This window comes from Ochlerotatus camptorhynchus, unplaced genomic scaffold (assembly GCF_037179485.1).
Source record: "Ochlerotatus camptorhynchus isolate MF236.1 unplaced genomic scaffold, CSIRO-AGI_Acam_v1.1 ptg000120l, whole genome shotgun sequence".
Taxonomy (NCBI): Eukaryota; Metazoa; Arthropoda; class Insecta; order Diptera; family Culicidae; genus Ochlerotatus; species Ochlerotatus camptorhynchus.
Genome location: NW_027040610.1, coordinates 286,647 through 306,929, shown reverse-complemented (window position 1 = coordinate 306,929; position 20,283 = coordinate 286,647). Strand labels below are relative to the sequence as shown.

The following is a 20,283-nucleotide window of genomic DNA, read 5'->3' as shown; positions in this document are numbered from 1 at the left end:
CGTCCGAACGGCAATAACAACGGCGGCGTCGAGCGTTCAGTTTAGTAAATTTTTCGCTTTAGTTGAGTCTGTCGTTTCATTTCGAAAGCATCTCAACCGGTGGATGCTGCAGGAGAAAAAGCGGTCCGCTTGAAGAAAAACGCGCGCGCGGTCAAATTCCGTACCGTTGTGGATCGTTTATAGTGAGATTGCTTTTATTTCATTATATAATTTGTGTTATGGTGTCATAAAAAAAAACTTCTTTTATTTAACGAGGTAGACTAATTCGTAAACGAGTATTATTTTCTGAGATGCGATCAAACTAGTGATTACAAAGTTTTTATTCCTAATAAAATTTCGAGTGATATAGCATCGGCTTGGTTCAACGCAAGGAAACGGTCGGAAATACAAACACGTGTACGTATCCGTGGAGAGGAGGTGATTCATTCGGACATGACGAAGAGCAACTGCAAATCGAACGATTTATCGCTTATTATCTGTTGATTATGCGGATAACCGTATGTTGCCGAAATTCTTTTGGCGAAGATTTCCTCTGCATTTTATGACCTTTCGGAGAGGCACATGATGATAGCCGCATGCAGGGTGGCTGGCGATGCTGATATGCAAGAAGGAAATTCTTTTTCTCATTCTCGGCTACGGAAGGGAAAACACATAAACGAAAAGGATATGTGTTACTCCTTCAGCGCAGTTTTCCTTTGTGTGTATCCATAATATGTTCTCTACAGAGCAGTTGGAATAAAACGAGCAATTTGTGATACTCTGTGATTCGCACATGAAGTATACATGTTGCTAGGAATAAGTCGTACTCGTGCGGATGGTGTGTATACAGGAATGAAGCCACAAGGAAGAATAACATCGGTCAGGGGACGGAAAAATGTTTTGTTTGTGCTTTGTGCTGCCACCGCTGATGCTGATGCTGATCCGAGACCAGCCGACCCGTTGCCAAGCATTTAAATCGTTTTTGGCGTACCGAAAGTTGGCCTCTGGTGCTCAGGCTCAGGGGACGGGGGCACGTAATGCACAACAATGTGTACCAGCAGTCAGCGGTTTGAATGATGAATAATCGTGAGAATCGCTTCACGAAGGAGCCGCATGGTACTTTGATTGTGATGTGTGTGGAGGCGATGAAGGTTGATTAGACCGTATAATTACAGTAAAGCAATCATCAAATAATCCTTCATAGCCTGGTTTTCGTTTGAAAACACTTTCTAGCAAAAATTGTTTCAGTCGTTTGTTCCCGACAGCAAAATGAAATGAGAGACGCATGTGATCGAACGAGTTTTTCATTTTTTTCCAAAGTCGATTTCACAAAATCTAGCATGGTGATAGTTCTGAATTATTCATTAATTGTGTATTTGAAATGTTATTTAGATGTCCAATGGCTGACGTGATGAACTTATACTTTTGACGGCATAAAAAGTTCACATAACCAAGCTAAGATATTGCCTGTTGGGAGCCTGTTGACTTTAATCACATCAAACGTATCAGAATGAATGTTTAGAAATCAACCGAACAATAGATGTGGGTAGAATAAATTACCAATCACACCCTTCGGTAATTGCTCTATAAGTTGTTTAATAGTTGAAAATGCACCCTGCATACAATATTAAAGTAATTTAGGTCATGAAGATGTCACCGACTGAGAGATTGACTCACGTTTTTTCCTATGTTCGGAATTGATATTTTATGATATGGCGGAGGTCCTTAGTTAAGGCTTAGTGCATCGTTTCAAATTTATAAGACACGACTTAAGGGGAAGCTCACCGGCCCAAAAATAAAAAAATATTTTCGGTAAGTTTATATTTTTCTAAAAAAATAGGGAAAAATTATCAAAAATCCAAGAAAATCAGTTTCTTCCTTAGATTTTTGTCAAAAATTACATGCAAAAATTTTTTTCTATCCCATCATGAAAAAAAAATTGGACTTTCAGAAAAACCGAAAAGTTGATGTTTTGTGGTTTTTTGAGTCCAACTTTATGCCATAATGACTTATAAAACATGTTTTTACACGTGAATTTTCTTTAAAAAATTAGAAAAAAAGTGATTGACCGAGCCCACGGTCTGGGCCCGCTTAGATTGATATGTGATCATGTTTTTATGCTGGCTACGAAAAGAAGGCGGCGTGTTAGGCCCTTAGAATTAACGGATTTGAAGTTTTCCCTTAATACGACCCATCAAACGGCGCACAATGGTCTCGTGTACTGTTTTGGTAAATTTATCACACCAATTTTTCATCTGAACTGCCGTTTTGATGACTAGCGGTGTCTCATACCGGTTTTAAATTATGGTTATGACCAAAAAGCTCACTACTCCGAAATTTTTAGTTAAACTTCTCTAAGTTTTCCGAGTATGGTAAGAGACACTACTCTTAAATTTTCACCAGCTAAAGATAAGTAATTTTTATTTCAATAAAAGTAATTGAAAAAAAAAATTATCATTCGGAAAATAGTTTTCTCTGTTACTTTTGCAATTTTCCTCCACCATGAACATGGAGATATTGTTCAGTTTTCCTTTGACAAAAAAAAAAATTTATTCTACGATACTTGCTTCATGAGCTATTCATTTTCAAAGTATGTGAATTTCGGTAAAAATCAAAGAAGTTTAACCAACATTTTCCGGGACGTTAGCTTTTGGTCATAACTATAACTCAAAACCGGTATGAAACACCACTCTGAAATTATCAACAGTTAATGATAAGAAGAATGCTTGAAGATCAGAATATTTACAAAACATTTCATAACTATGACCATTGTCAGTTTTTCTTAGTTTTCCTTGCGATTTTTCTCCACCGTGAACATTTTCGTGGTAACATTTTTTCAGAGTATGAATTGACTATGCAATTCCCTAAACATTTGAGTGAAACAAAAATCTCAAACCTTCCAGTAAAATCTCATATCAATCCTTGAAAATTGAGATTTTTGAACTTCTATTAAGTTCCTTGTACTTAAAAAAATCCCAACACTTCTATGAAGTATTACAAAGTTCCTTTCATTGTTTGCTTGACTGTTACAAAGTTCTCAGAATTTCTATTATGTTCGCTGCACTTCTACAAAGTTCCCTGACTTTTTATGAATTTCGTTAATATTTAAAGAAATTCTTTGAAGTATCAGATTTCCTGATCTATTTTAAGCACATTAAACTTTAACAAAGTGCCCTGAACAGTGTTCACTCGGCTGTCGACAAAAGCAGGCCACTCTCTATGTGTGCTACGCGATCGTCTGTTTTCTTGGCAGCAACCATTGTGTGGTCCTCCTCATTGTTCTTCATCAGCAGTTCTTTCGGTCGATGCGTCGTCGACCTTGGAAAGCAACCGTTTCGTGATGAGTGTGTGAGTGCTGACCACGTTTTGCGTCCATTGCTGCAATGGACGCGCTCTGACCCTCGTTGGCGTAACTGTCATTTAATGAAACTACTGGAAGCGGCTCCAGTTTTGATGGAGGAGGCTTTTTGGATAGCAGAAGATGAAGTGTTTATTGTGTTGTACCTTTTGACTATAGTTTTAAGATGTATTGTATAGTGACCAAGAATCCTCGGCTCTGTAAAGTTAATTCGGTTGAGCCTTATCAAATAAATTAATGAAAAAAAAAAAAAAAAAAAGTGCCCTGAAGGTAAAAAAAAATAAACCGTAAAGTTAAACCAATTTTTAATAAGAAATACTCTAAAGCTCTACGAAGTTCTCCGAATTTATATTTACCTTAATAAATTTCTACGATGTTCTGCTGAATAAAATCCTTGACATTTTTAAAAGTATAATGAAATCAATGAAAAATCCCTGAGCTACATCGTAATTAGCTTAATTTCTCTAAAAGTCGCAAATTTTCAACAATGTTTGATGAAGTTCAACAAAGTTCAAGTTCTACAAAATTCTTTGAAGTTCTATTAATTTTAACTGAGCTGCTACATAGCTTGCGGAGCTTTTGCAAAGTTAGTTGAACTTCTATAACATGTGATGCACCTCTAGAAAGTTTCCAGAACATTTAGGCAGTTCAATTAATGAATGCAAAGTTTTCGAAAGTTCAACGAAGTTTCTTGAAATTCTGCAACGTTCTTTTTACTTTTAAGAAGCTCTGCGAGTTTCTACGTTTAAAAATTCTAATGTTTCAAAATTCTGACCCAATTATATAAGTCTGCAATAGTTCGCCAATAATTTGTAAATTAATAGGTGCTTAAAAGCACTTGAGCACTTTTGAAAGAAACACAACTCTGCGGAAACTCTAAGATGATTCTTGGGATTTTTTTTTTCAAAAAGGAAGGAACTCAAAAGAAATCCTATGAAGACCACGGGAAATAATATGGAAAATCAGGCACAGCAAATACTTCAAGATTTGAGACTACACATTTCGATTTTTTTACAGGAGTCAGAATTTTTACACTGGGTTTTTGAATTACTGAAAAACTCGGTTAAAAGTCAAATGACCGTTATTCGTAAAAAATTCGATAATATCGACAAATTTTATTTTTCATCATTAAACGGGGTTAAAAGAAGTAAATCTGTAAATTTTCGCATCTTTGAATTTTTCAAAGATTTTTTAAATTTTTCCGAACAGTTCCGCAATTCAAAAACACTGTAAAAATTACTGACTGGATAAGTGTGTACTAAACTGCTCAGAAAATGAAGTTTCTTGAGCTTCTCTAAATTTAGCTTCCTCTGAAGTCTGTAGAACTTATTTGAAATTCTGAAAATTTCTCCAAAAACAGAAATAAAATCATGATCCAGGATTCAGGAAAAACAAAGCTCAGGGTTTTGAAGAAACTTGTAATTTGATGACTTGACCTAAAATTTTGAAATATACTGATGTCGTGGATCAAAAAAAACCTTTATTTATTTACAATTTCAGGCGGACCAGTGAACCGAATAACTGGAAAATCGGATAATTGGAAAATCCAGGATAAAATCAGGAACCCGTGATCACTGGGAAAAATCCGAGAAAATCTCAGGAATTTCGATGAATAAACCTTCTAAGTTTTCAGAATACTGTCACTTTAAAGAAGTATTAAAATAATTTTTATGCTCCGAATTTTGAAGAGATTTTAGTTTAAATTCTTGGGATAACACCAATGTATTTTAGAGAAAAATTCCGAGGAAAGAACTCTAAGACGGTTTCTGACTAGAACTGCAAGTCAAAGGTAGTTTTTAGAAGAGCTTCATGTGAATTAAGGAAAGTTTAGAATTGAATTGTTTGGTTGTTCTGAGAAAAATTCCATGATGTTTGTGAAGAGAAATTCTGGTCCATTTCTAATTAATATTCCAAACATTTTCTGATAGTAACTTTAAAGATGATAATTTTAATGATATTCCGAGGCAATTCCAAAAAAATTCAAGGACAAATTACAAGGATATTTCAGAAATAATATCAGGTGAATTCTGAAGAGAGGTCCAACAAATATTATAAATTGACAGTATGGTCCACTTCCCGAATTCCCATATGCTCTCCCAGTGAGAGAGGTGACTAAACCATTCGTGGCATTATTATTTAAGCGTGTAATCATTTCATAAGTTCAGTAAAATAAAAGCTTTGGCGCCATGTATTGTACTGCATAACAGTATTGGCTTTCTCATGCATTCTTACACGTTTACTCTGACGCCATGACATTATGATACGTTCAGACTTAAGTTGATATCACGTAATATAATATGATATCAAGATAGCCTATATTACTTGATATCAGCTATAGTCTAAAAAAGGCATATTATTATTATTATTATTATTATTATTATTATAATTATTATTATTATCTCTATTTAGGAGATTTTCAAGCAAAAGTACAAGCCAAACGTAAACAATGCATTTAAACGTCGATTGTTCACGAATTACAACACGCCCATACAAACTAACTATAGCATCTGATAGAGCAAACTTTCTCTCAGATGATGGTGTCGGTTTGCCAGAATGAGTCCAAATTCACGAGAAATCGTCGTTTAAAGTCATTGTTTAAGTTTGGCACATAGGCTCTTTTCACATGTTGCTTTAAGCCGGCGTCGGTGGTGTAGTGGTAAGTGTGACTGCTTTCTCACCCCAATGAGTCTGGGTTCAATCCCATCCGAGGTCGGAGGGAGTTTTCTGAGGCATAAAAATCTCTGGTCACGTCTTCCTTCGGAAGGGAAGTAAAGCCGTTGGTCCCGGTCCATGTGTGTTGAATGGGTGCGATATCTTACGCAGGTGTGGAAGCTGCCTTCCTGCACATTTGATTGCCGTCAATGGATGGCAATCAATGTCCGTCGGTGATTGGCACTAGATTGCGGAACAGAGACCGATGTTAAATAAAGGAAAGAAGACATGTTGCTCTAGTTACTAGTCAAAGCAAAAACGATAAAGTTAACTGTTGTGGACAGGACTGTGGGAGTTTATGTTTATGTGCAATCGTTGGAAAAGTAGTACCAGTAATTTAAAGTCTAATTTTTCACAATACTGAGTAAAATTTAACTCAATTGTGAGTTGTTTCCGATAGTCTTGTTGCTATTGAGCTTTCAACTGGTAATCGTTCAATTCACAGTGTTCATGTCACTTTTCGTATCACTGGTGGCGCTAGTTTCGGGGAAATAAAAGAGTGGTCCATATTGTTAATTTATAATACTCGGTTCCAAGGAAATTCTGAGACGATGACTAAGGGAATCGACTTAGGAGCATACAATTTGTGAGTCTATGGAGAATTCAAGTGAATTCTTAAAAAATTCATTTTAAATCTTCGGATGAATTCCAGGATTTTTGTTAGAAGTGATCTGTAAAGAATGAACTATTATAAAGAAAACTTCAAGGGAATCCCAAAGAGATTTTCAAATTTATGTTACAGGAATTCTGAATTGAATTATGTGACAGGAAATGATATGAAAGAAAATTCATGAGATTATTTCAACAGAATCCTGTAAAAAGAATTATGAGAATTTTCAAAATAGTTAAACATGGACATATTTTGCTGCATTTGTAACGGCATATTTTATTTAGTGATCCTTTCGGCTCGATTGCGTTTGGTTTAATGCTTGAATTGTTTTAAATGTGTTTCGCACGACAGGGAAAAAATGAAACAACCGGGAAATCGCTAATTGGAATAAAATTGCAAATATGAAAAATACTTATGCAGTATGGCATAAATTTCAGTTTTGAGTATTTATTTATTTATTTGTCATCAATCAGTGTAGATCGTTTTATAATTCTTTCTTAAACGCTAGTTGATACAATTTTACTTCCAGTGCTTGCATATCATCCATATTTTATTATTGATGCTTTGCTAACCTCGTAGAGAAAGTATTTTTAAGCGTACTTAAATTACTCGTTTAACGTAGTGAGCCCTTCGCCTAATCATATTCGGCCAAATAGCATTTCACATAATTGAACTCTGCCAAATGGCGTTCAGTTTGTTGGCGTCTGGTCAAATATTTCACTTAAAAATATATTCATTTGCCACTCCCCCTCCCCCTATTTTGAAACTTGGCTACGCCCTTGCGCGTACAAAATAAAAACACTATATATTTCCATTTGTAGTTGGCTCACCTTTTCCATTCACACTCGAATAACGCATAGAATCAGTACAAAAGCAATTGTTATAATATGCACTTTGTAAATCAGGCTGGACACAAGCAGCGTGCCAATCAACATCCAAACATTAAAAGAGCGTCGAGAATTTGCAATGGTCTCATTTGTTAACAATATAGCATCGAGTCGTATTGATTCAGTAGAACTCTTATCAATACTAAATTTGTATAAACCTTCCCGGCAACTACGAAATCGAAATATATTTATTAAAAACAAGTTATGCCAATGTCTCTCTTTATTAGTTTTTGTTTGTCTTGTCCCCCCGTCTCGATGAGTCTCATCGTCGCCCACTGGTCACCATAGCCGGTCGAACTCCAGACAAAACTAGAATCGCACTACCGTTCATACTGGCGACAACACTCTGATGAGACAACGAAACCTTACCCCCAAGCTCCTCCCCTGATCCTATCGTTCGACAATGTATCTCTTTAACCTCGGGTAAGCCGCGAGTATTCGGCCCAACTCCTACTAGACATAGAATTAAGTGAATTTTGTTACAAACAAAGAACAATGAACTATCGGCTCCGTAAAGCTAACGCGATTGAGCCTTCCAAAAAACGAACTAGTTAAAAAAAAGGTTGTGTCAAATTTGAACCATTACATCAAATGATGTCAACTTACAATAAGCATTGTTTTTTTTTTTACAAAACCAAATTTAAACAATATAATTCTATTCGTACACAGCAAAAAAAATATTTTAATATCACATTAAAGTGGATGCACTTCAATCGTGTCGCAAATATGGTGTAATATTACTTGCCAAAAAGGACAAAATTATTATTAAAACAGTGCATGAACTAATATTACGCTGCTTTTACTGCATTTGTTTGTTTGAGTGGCCATAAAATTTACATGAGATTTTTGACATGATTGAAGTGCATCCTCTTGGATGTAATATTAAAATTTATTTTTTGCTGTGTAATGACACACACAAATAATGCAGTGTGAAATCAGATACTACTAAGTCTAGTCCTTTTTGTTCATATAATATTAAGAAATAAGACATGAAATGTTACAAAACAATTTACACTTGATTGATGACAAATAAATAAATAAATAAATAAATAAGTTACAAACTATGGTTAGCATAAACTTGAATACAGCATTACTTATTTATGCGATATCGTGCATACATTTACATGAAATATCGTGTAAATTTATGACTAATCTTCCGCTAACTACGTGTGTGAAATATTTTGCAGAGATTTACATGATCTTTTTTAAATTATAGTCACTTTAACACTTTTCGGTAATTCGTGACTTGTCCGGGAATGAGATTTAAACTCGTGACTTTGGCGTGAGATGTATTGATATTAACCACTACGCCAGGGTCGCCACCTACCTCACATTTTAGCAAGGAAAACAATTGTAAACATGTGAATATATTCATCAACGATATATTTACGACTGTCATGGAAATGGTTGATTGAAATTGGTCTCTCAGTTTACTAAAACTAAACAAAATATAGACCAATGTAAGACCTTATGGGGGGTGAAATTGGATCAAATCATGGATTTGGTTAAAATATCTTAGATTTACACTTGGTTATGATCACAATGTATGGCTAAAGATCACGTGTAATCCTCGTCTATCCAAATAAAAGTGCGTTCAAACTTTTGTTTGCATGTGGACATTTTTAAAAACGGGTTGCTAGCGTATAGGATGTTCATTAACTCTTGATCGCTTGTAATACTTATCAATATTTTAGGTGGACAAAAATGGCAATCTAAGAGACGTCTAAATTTTATTACATTTATATCGTTGTGAAAAACAACTGTAGACTATAGAGGGAATTCATATCTATTCATATCATTACCAGTACGTTTTTGTATGTTAAGCTGGTTAAAATGTCATACTTAATTATCTTAAAGATAAATCATCCAGCTTTGTAGGGGTAAGAGGTGGGACCATCATCATCATCATCATCGTCATCAAAGGTGTTTTTGCTGCTATTTATGACATTTAACTTTACAGCACTGATTAAATAAAACAACTGGTTAATTTATCTACACTTTACTCCAGGAGTTCAAGAAACATACACTAGTCATAATTTTCTGTAGATATTTGCATCAACAAACATTTTTCAATTTTGTCTCTATGTTACCCCGTCTTACGATATATTTGAATGTGTATGTCTGTTATCAATTTATGCTCCATTCCATTTTCCTTTCAAACGATATAAAATCTGGCTAAGGTTGCCCGCTATTATTTGAACGAGCTTGCGTTGCAGGCTTGGCATACTTGCTGCGTTCGATCCTTCTCTACACGGTGACTGGGACTACCCATTAAATGGGTAGGGGGACTGGGACTACCCATTAAATGGGTAGGGAGACTGGGACTACCCATTAAATGAGTAAAATTATTACCCAATTATGAGTATTTGTTACTCAAAAATGAATACTTACTACTTGTTTTTGCAGTTTTAATTACTCATAAATTGGTAAAATTTTACTCATTTAATGGGTAGTCCCAGTTTCCCTCGAAAATGCTTACTTTGTAGTCATTATTGGGTATTTTGCGGTTACCGTGTAGCACACAGCTTGATTCTTCGTAGACTAAGATATCTGCAAGATGCTTTTTGGCATCACGGAGTTCGTTTGAATTTATTTTCCGCTATATCGACACAATGCTGAGAAATTCTGATTTATCGTCTTGAAAAATAAAAGCAGCCATTTGATTTTCTGATACGGTGGGCGTTCATACCAAGGGGCTGGCACACCGCCATCTTTTCATAGGCAGCATAAACAAGTGAAAACAAAGCAATCAAAGCTAGGCCCAAGCGTGGGCCCGTGGTTATGCTTGCTATGGTTACTTGTTATTAGTAGAGATAGGGGTGCCACTTCCCTGGTTCATACTGACGCAATTGTTCAGAAAACAAATAAGTTGATTAATTGGCTCTACGGTGCAATTTGCGGCTAATATTGGATTTAAAAGTTTTATGAAAGTCTTGCATCAGCTCTATAAAGTTAAATTAGTGGGCATTTTATTTACTTGCTTTTTACAAGACATCAACAAGAGAATAGGCTCGAAAGTGATGAATTACGGATGAGAGTCTTATTTTTATGAAATTGTGATACATGAAAAATAAATTGAGAATTAGTTCAAATCATTCTACACTTGGTTGGTTATCGATTGAGTTTACTTCATATTAATTATATTATTAAGAAAATAGATTTTACCTACGATATAAATGCAATTCATGCTATAATTGTTTCTGAATACATAATAGAATTTATTCAATTATGAATTGATACGATAAAGAATAAAGGCAATAAAGAATAAATGTTCCTTATAATATGACAAAGATTTGTAAACTGCTTTTAATGATATGCGAAAATTATCATCAATCAGAGACAAACCAGCCCGCGGCTGAAAGTCTCTTTACCTGACAAAACCCAAAGGCTGCAAACAGCGTGTCGATGCATGTTGATATGGCTGGTCCATAACAATGCGATTATTAATCGTTATGATTCAGCCACCACTCAAAACCCAACAAACAAATTGAGTTGATTAACAGCTGAATAAGCAATTTTTTAGCTAAAGAAGCCAATTTTGCCTGAATAAGCTCTTATTAAACATTCAATGTTTGTTGGGAAGGTATGAAATATTGGACGAGAAAAACTAGATTGGACCTGTGGTATATAGATATTCAGGGAAAAATACAGGAATACAGTGAAAAATCACCGAACTGTTTACCGAACGTTTAGTTTTTGAGATTTTGAGATATTCTTAGTGTGCATGCAATGCCTTAATTGTAATATTTTTTTAACAGATGTGGGGTTATCAGCCATTTTGAATAGGTATGTTAACTCAAAAAGACATTTCCCAATGCAATATTTCATCTTAACTTAAAGTCAGGTGCAGTGTTGGCAAAATCAGAAATCAATTGATATTTTTCCGTTCTCATGGGCTCACAATATCACGCGTGATATTGGAACAAAATATCATGCTTGATATTGATTTTACAAGCTCCTTTGATATGGTGCGATTATTCACAACGTGCAAACATCAAGCTGAGAGTTGACTCGACACAAAAATTATTCCATTGCACATCGTTTTCTTAGAACGAGAAAGCATAGTTTGCTATCTCTTTTTAATCTTTGTTTGAAGTTTTTGTTGCATTCGGGTGTAAAGCAAAAATCATTAAACTCAATCTTACCACAGTTTGGTGAGATTTGCAGTTGGTGAGTTTTGTTAGCTTGATATTCCGAGCTGCGATATCATAGCTTGCAAAATCAACCGCAGTTGCTTGCTTGTTGATTTTTGTCTACGAAAATCAAACGTAATCTTGGGCGTTGGTGAGATTGATTTTTTGAAATTTTCCCAACACTGGTCAGGTGGAATTATAATGAATAAATAAATAAATATCTACCTCGATATAGTGTAACCTTGAAACAACGCATCTCGAAACAATTTCTGAGATCTTAAATATATGTTAGAGCTTTATGTTAATTGGTTTGCGTTGCACGTGACCAACACTTTGAAAGGGAATATAAAATTTATAAAAATGTATGATTATTTTATGGTCAGTTCAAATTGCATCAAATTTGCACCGAAAAGCTTTAATCAACTGACAAGGTAAACAAAATTAACATTCAAGATTTCCCCAGGTACATTTAAACACGTTTATCTATTAATTTTTCAAATTTTTTAATTGATTCGATAATACATTGCGTTTTTTTACAAAATGTTTTAAGTCCTCGAATTTTTGAAAATATAGCAGTATGTGTATTGAGGGGATTCAAGTATGTATTGTGGATCAACACTTAATACTCCCAATTGCTCTTTCATTCGGTATTGATAATTTGGTTTTCCGAGAGACTTATAAATTTTGTATGAAAAACGGCTATCTAACATGAAACTTTAGTGTGCTAATTTATTAGGTAGAGAATGATCTTTAGAAGAGGGTAAGTAGATAATTTCGTTAGAGTACGGCAGTATGAAAATTGAATAGAAGTTGAAAATGAGCGAAGGGCCATGAATGCGACAGTGCAAATCAATATATTTAGAAGTTAGGGTTATAGCGGCACCCCAGCAGGCCTGGGCTCAATCCCAGTCGGCGCCGTCGGGATGATCTGAGACATAACATCTCTGATCACGCCTTCCGTTGGTCCCCGGTTCATGAGTTGAGGGGTCGATAGGCATGTGTGGGAGCTGCCTCCTTGGCATCGGTAGCATTGGCACTCATCACGGAAAACAAGATCGACGAAAAACAAATTGATGAAAAAAAAGTTATGGTCATATGGTTTATATATGCATTTCTGGATCAATAAAAACATGTCACATGTAAACAATAATAAAGGCAATTATATTAAAAACTGTGTCGATCAAGATGAGATTTAAAATATATCTTATGGTATAATAATCTTTTAAGAGACAGCAACAACAATCCAGATATCTGGAAAACCGTTTTCCAGCAACCTGGTAGCTGAATCGATAATGTTTTGGCATATTTTTGCTATGCTCATGATTGAAATAGCGTTCTCCTAGCCAACCTTTAGGAATGGATCATTTTCCCGGTGATTCCACTTATTCAGAGGTCCGTTCACTGGCCACCCAGTAGCGGAATCGATATGGAGTTGCTGGAAGTTTAGAAAAAAAAATCCCAGATCTTTATGTCTACTTTCAGGAATTAACCATTTTGTTGGTGATTCTGGATATCCTCAGGACCGTTTTCAGACTACCCGGTAGCAGTATCAATATGGTGATGGCATATTTTTCCTCTATGCTCATGATCGTATGTAATTTAGAAAAAATCACGGATCTCCCGGTCTACTTTCAGGAATTGACCATTTTCCCGGTGATTCCGTATATCCACAGGACCATTTTCAGTCCACCCGGTAGCAGGAATTGCCATATTCTCGGTGATTCCGGATATCCAAAGGACCATTTTCTGTCAACGTGTTAGCAGAATTGATATGGTGAAGGCTTATTTCCTCTATGCTCATGATCTTATGCAATTTAGGCAAAATCGTGAATCTCTAGGTCTTCTTTCAGGAATTTATCATATTCCCGGTGATTCCGTATATCCACAGGACCGTTTTCTGGCCACCCGGCAATGAAATCGATTTGGTTATGGCATATTTTCTCTATACATACAGCATACAAACGCAATCTACTCCAGATCTACTATCAGGAATTGCCACATTCCCGGTGATTCCGGATATCCAGAGGATCGTTTTCTGGCAACCCGTTAGCAGAATCGATATCGTGATGGCATATTTATTTATTTATTTATTTAATTTGTTTTTCTTCATCGGATTTAACGAGTCTAAATGAAGCCTGATGGGGAAAAGCCTAGAAAATGCATAAAAACCCCATATCTTTTCGAAATACATGAATCACAATATTACAATACAATTACAACGAACATTAATCAAGTCTATAGCATAAAAAAGTTATCCTCCTATGGCATTGAGTTGTCCGTGAATCAGGTAGTCCTCGTCATGCAGTTGAACCGGAAACAAAAATTAAACAGGTAGCACAATTCTTCACGTGTACATTAAATGCACAGCTACTCACCTTCTCAGGAGTCTGCGTTGAATACGGTGACGAAAGGTTTCCGCTGCACAGTTAAAATTGAAGAACTCGTGAAAATCGTTGAAACGCCCAGACATGAACCGTATTGGGTCATGCAAGCTGTAGTTCGCAGCACGAGGTCCAAGATGCAGGCAACTCCTTGACCGAAGAGCTCGTTCGAGTGCGTAGATTTTGAATTCAGCCAAGATTCCTGGAGAGTCGATATCACCAATAAGTACTTTCGCTGCGAACACGGCCTGACTAATCGTCCGCCTATGTTCTAGTTTTTCAAGACCCAGGAGTTGACAACGATCTTCGTACGGCGGAAGGTTCACAGGGTCATTCCAAGGAAGGTGACAAAAGGCATACCGAACAAATTTCCTTTGAACAGATTCAATCCTCGCTATCCAAACTGCTTGATACGGGCACCATACTACCGAGCTGAATTCTAAGATCGATCGCACTAGAGAGCAGTATAGAGCTTTTAGACAGGCAGGATGATGATGATGAAAATGAACCCGAGTTGTCTGTTAGCTTTCGCAACGATGCCCGAGTAATAAAGCTTGAATGTTTAGGCGCAGTCCAGCGTGATTCCTAGGTCACGAACATTGTCCACACGTTGCAGAAGTTGGTGATTTATCGTATAGTTGAATGCCACTGGTTTAGCTTGCGATGAAATGAGATAATATTACATTTTTGTACACTCAACGTGAGATAGTTTCTTGAGCACCACTCTTCTAACGCTGAAGCCGCAAGCATTCGGCGAGGCTACAAACAAGTTGGGAGGATCAGTCTGGCCTCATGAACAAAAATCGAGAATAGCAATGGTCCTAAGTTGCTACCTTGAGGAACACCGGAGCTGTTTGTAAAATAGTCCGATTGCTCTGATCCGATTCTAACACAAAGTTCCCGATTGGTGAGATAGGACTTGAACCAACGAGTTAAACCCGAGGATACACCGAGTTTTTCAAGTTTAGCTAGCAGTATGGAGTGGTCAACCCAGTGATTACCACTATACTTATTATTGTATGGAATTTAGAGAAAAACGCTGATCTCTAGGTCTACTTTCAGGAATTGACCATTTTCCCGGTAAATCTGAATTTCCGCAAAATCACCTCTCATGGGGTTTTCCAGTTCCGACTGGCCAACCATAGATCCAATCGGTTCCCTGTCTGTTCCTATAGAAAGTAGATAGTCATACCTTTCGAATAGTGGCTCAATCTTAAAATTTGATAACCAAATTGCCGAGAACCAGTCATATCAACATGCATTGACACGCATTTTTCTAGGGACTTCTCTGGGTTTGTCGATTCCGGTTTGCCAACCACAGGTCCAATATGGTTTCTTACTGTTTCAAATGAAAGTTGATAGTTATACCTTTCTAATAGTGGCTGAATCACAATGATTGATCATCGCATTGTAGAGAACCAGTCATGTCAACCATACCTTAACTGATACTATCTTAGGACCCCACTGTCATTTATATAAAATGGGATGTATTTTGATTAATTAACTATTTATAATATTTCGTACGGCACTTAAGAACTTGTCATTCCCATCGGCATCAGTTGATTTTGTCTTCATTCACAAAAGAAATCCCACCGAAATTAAAATCGATTCAAAAGCGCAAAACTGGGAGGAACAATAAGAAAAAAAACAGTGCTATTCATCACCACAAACCTCTGTCTACAAACCAGTAAATACCCCCTGAAGAGCGTGGTACGGGGGTGGCATCGAAAATAAAATTCATTCATAAATTTTGTCACACACTCTTTCCCGCAGTAGCAAACTAGCCATAGCCATGGACCGGCCATTTGAGACGGTGAGCAGAAGTGGGTGATCGTCAAGTGGAGCGAGGTGAATCGTCATTTCGTTACTTTTGAGAAGCGCAAGGAAAACAAATCACGACGGCGCTGTCGGCGATGATGATGATGATGATCATCATCATCATCATCATCAGCGACAAGAAGCGTGGATCGGCATGATGCGTTCCAAAACGGCTCGCTTTCATTACCCACCGACTGACTGCCGGCGCAATCGAACACATTCAGGTGAGTGGCGGCAGTGAAATTTTGCACCCAGCCCCGTTTGGACAGCTGGCTGGGAGTGCGAGTAATAGAGCCGGGATCATCTAACAGCTTGTCCGGATGAAACAAATTGAACACTGAACCGAGACATGTGTTTCAATTTTCGGACGGTTTGCTATTCATCGTCTTGTCCTTGTGCGAATGGCGGGGGGTGGAGGTCCCTGGAGAGAAGGGACGCGCATGTGGGAGGGTGCGAAAATATGGGAGGGTGCGAAAATATGAAACCAATAAATAGTCGCACATATACTGTATAATTTGCTACGATCGGCAAACAGTGCTTTCAAAGTAATTTTTATTACGCGAGACAACTAATTTGCTTTGCGGTTGTTTATGGCCAACGCGGAGCATTGTTGGAATTGCTCACAGCACAACGAAACTGTATAGCCGTAAATCAAGGGAGCACATGATGGCAATCTTGGAGCACATTATTCTCCGAAGAGATGATTTAATGGTTCTCAAGTGGCACCAATTGACTTTGCTAATGTTTTGTCAGCTCAGTAGATTTTGGCACTAAAGCACTGCTTTCTTTTTGTATGGTTGGTGACGTGACTGTGATACGATTCATCTTCTTCTTTTGCTATTACGTTCCAACTGGAATATTAAGTCTGCTCTCAACTTGTTTGTGATCTTTTCGTACATACTTCCATGCTTATTAAGTGAGAGCTTTGTTTGCCAATTAATGCATGTTGTGTGTCAAGCACAATGATACTCGATGCCCAGGGAATGCGAAAAATTTCTTGACCGGTTAGGTATTTGAACCACGTTTGGATCAATACAATAGAAAAGAACAAAATATATGATTTTTTTTAATTTTAGCCCATTCACAGTGAGCTGACATTCAGTTTAGTTTAAAATCCTCATATGTTTCAAATATAATGGACAGAGTAAGACTGCCACTGCCTGTTTTGATTGGCTTATTCCATTTAATTAATTTACCAGGTTTTTCCCCATCGATCTGGAACTGATAAGTAAATTGAAAATCAATCGCATTTGACTGTGTCGATACACGTACATCAATCGTAATAGGATTCTGTGGGACAAGCAGGGGCCCGGGCTAATGGCCCGGACCAATGTTTTATACGATTTAATTTACAGTCATTGGCCTTTATCGAGCTCTGCTGATTGATACGCAATATTGACATATGGACTCTGCTTGTGTGTAAATATTTGTTTGTCCAATAGTCACGCGGGAAGCACCACACTATACCACTAAACGATTCAGATGCAACCAAGCTGCTAGGGATCTGCGTTTGAGTGGTTTTATCGATATCGGGAAGAAAGGTTCGGTTTTCTGTTGCTTTAGATTCGCTCAAGTGCCCCCGGTGATGTACTGAATGGCCTTTCGGAGCTCTGAGTCAATCCCTGGTGCACTTAGTCTATCGCTTGTACTACCGTTGAAAGGTTTCCGATATAAATAAACTGATGGAAATGTATTTTGATTTGCTCTTTTCGTTACAGGAACCGGTGTACCTGGATGTTACAAATTAAGCGAACGCCGCGGCGTATCCGTTGATCTTGCGGACGTGCAGATCAGGCAAAGGCAGGTTTTTAATTGGACGTTAAACAACGAACGAAAGTTCAAACGGTGTTCCCGGTCGGTTGGCGTTCTAAGATGAACATCAACTGCTGACACACATCGTCTGTACGGGGCGTTGAGACTTGCTATGACATAGAACTGTCTCTGACGACGACGACGACGACGACTACAACGACGACAGCAGTGAGAGATACGGCGCGAAAGATCGACAACAGGTGATGTCAACGTCAGAAGACCGGCACAGTAATTTAATTAAATCCCAGTACGACGCTATCACGTCGGGCTCGGCGATTGAACTGCTGACGGTTGCGGCCACGGAACGCCATGGTCTTTGCGAGGCAGTGGAGCAAGATGGTAGTGCGAACGAAAATAGCCATCACATTAGCGGCGGAACGCGGAACGAAGACCAGAGTAAAACTGTAAACGCGCGACGACGGTGGAAGTTGTTGGCCAAGGCACTGCGGCACGACTCTAGTGAGGATGATCAGTTTGCGAAGTTTAACTTGATCGAGTTTGATCGAGCATACGACGAGAAGGATGAAAATATATTCGTCTACAGGTTGGCCGATCGGTACCGGTTGAAGATTCGGCTGATCGGTGAACGACCTTGGACAGCATCGGAGCTGATTGGATTCAACAATACGGGGAACATTTGTGTGTGGCCTTCCGAAGAGGCCTTGGCCTACTACATTCTGTCACGATTGAATATTTTTGAAAACACTAATGTTCTGGAGTTGGGTGGTGGAATGACCTGTCTCGCAGGGCTTGTCTTGGCCAAATATGGCAATCCGTCTTTTGTCCACGTTACTGATGGAAACGATCTATCGGTCGAGAATGTTAGAAAATCGCTGAACATGAACAAGTTCAATAGCACAATTAAAACCTCCGTCCTGAAATGGGAATCGGTTTGCCTCGATCAATACGCTAAATATTCCGATCGTGCCCGGTACCAGTTCATCCTTTCGGCGGACTGTCTCTTCTTCGACGAGTCTCGTTCGCACCTAATCGATGCCATCTGGTTGTTTCTGGCAGATGAAGGAGTGGCTCTCATAACGGCTCCCCGCCGGGGTCACACCCTAACACACTTTCTCGACGAATGCGTCGCCCGCGGCTTCTACTACGATCTGCTGCACTGCTACAACGAGGCAATCTGGGACAAACATCTGGAGCTGATCAAAACCGACGGGTACGATGAAAACATCCACTATCCGTTGTTGATAAAAATGTACAAAAAAGATTACGATTTACGGCATATCTGATTGCGGTTGTTAATTCCACGCGAAAATGTTTAGGGCATATGGGAGCCATATGGGAGCCAAGTGGTATTGGTGATCTCACTGCACACAAGTGGTAGAAATTCTAGGATCGTAAAAATAAACCGAATGCGCTTACGTACTTTGCAACTTTGCAGATAGGTGTTCTAGTCAATTATGATGGTTCTATAAACGCTAGAGCGAGCGTTACGTTGATTATTGATAGGATTAGCTAGGATTTAGGAATAAATTAGAAATCTCGTAGACACCAGGAAGAAGAAACGCGTTGAACCGTTATGAGAGGATATTCCCACAGACTGACCTTTCCCGTTGTTTTGTAAGTGTAGATTTGTATGCAGTTTGGAAGCATGGGTCGGTTTTGTAAGGTTGTTGAAAGGTAAGAATGAGTTTCGGAAAAAGTCGTTTCTACATGGCTGGATATCGGTTTTGCAAGAACTAATAGACCTACAAGGGGGTGTTGCCTTACTGATGCAGTAAGCTAACTAAGCTGAAAATGAAAACAACCTTATCAGATAGACCAACTACCTGCATGAACGGCGCCGGTGGTGTAGTGGTAAGCGTGATTACCTCCCACCCCTCTCAGGCCTGGGTTCAATCCCAGTCGGCGCCGCCGGGATGTTCTGAGGCATAACATCTCTGATCACGCCTTCCTTCGGATGGGAAGTAAAGCCGTTGGTCCCCGGTTCATGAGTTGATGGGTCGATAGGTAGGGTCCAGGTGTAGGAGCTGCCTTCCTGGCACGTCGGTAGCATTGGTGCTCAGCACGGAAAACAAGATCGACGGAAAAAACAAACCAAAGGAAAAAAAAAAAAAAAACTACCTGCATGAATTTGAATTTAGACATAACAGCATTCTCTTGATCAAGGTAATCTCTGAGTACCGAAGTCAAGATTTGTTTTTCTTCATCCTGAGATTTTGATTATCGCCTCTGTTATTGTCAATATTAATATTCGTGTTCAATTTGGTGGGGCTGATTTTGAGGATCAAATTCAAAATGATTATTTTCATTTTACACAAATATAGCGCTGAAGAACGTGTCGTGTTGGTTTCTACTAATTATTACCTCAAGCTGAATTGATGATAATATACCGTATAGTTAGAAGGGTTGGCCGTGTTGACATCCCACGTTTTGATTTTCAAAAGTTAAGATAAAAGCAGGCGAATATAAACAATATATTGCTTTCAAAATCTTCAATGCTTGATAAAAACAATACGAGGCATGGATCTTTTTTCATAACTTCAAAAATTTATTCCACAGTAACCTATTGAAATCTTAATATGTTGTCTGAATTTCGCAATGATTGTTTTTGATCTCTTGTTGGATAAGCTGATCA

The 20,283-nt window shown here is 37.9% G+C and overlaps 1 protein-coding gene across 2 annotated transcripts in view; it reads left to right on the top strand.

The window, feature by feature from the left end:
* The window catches only part of LOC135699865 (calmodulin-lysine N-methyltransferase-like), a 49,194-nt gene extending 30,256 nt beyond the window's left edge, over positions 1–18,938 (top strand). The window contains exons 1-2 of one of the 2 annotated variants that reach the window (XM_065220222.1): positions 95–396; positions 17,597–18,938. In XM_065220222.1, coding sequence (XP_065076294.1) covers positions 17,894–18,934 — 1,041 coding nt within the window. In that variant the 5' untranslated portion in view covers positions 95–396; positions 17,597–17,893 and the 3' untranslated portion in view covers positions 18,935–18,938. Of the gene's footprint in view, positions 1–94; positions 397–17,596 lie in introns of those variants that run through there. The other variant, XM_065220223.1, reaches the window with a different exon arrangement.
* Positions 18,939–20,283: the final 1,345 nt, after the last annotated feature.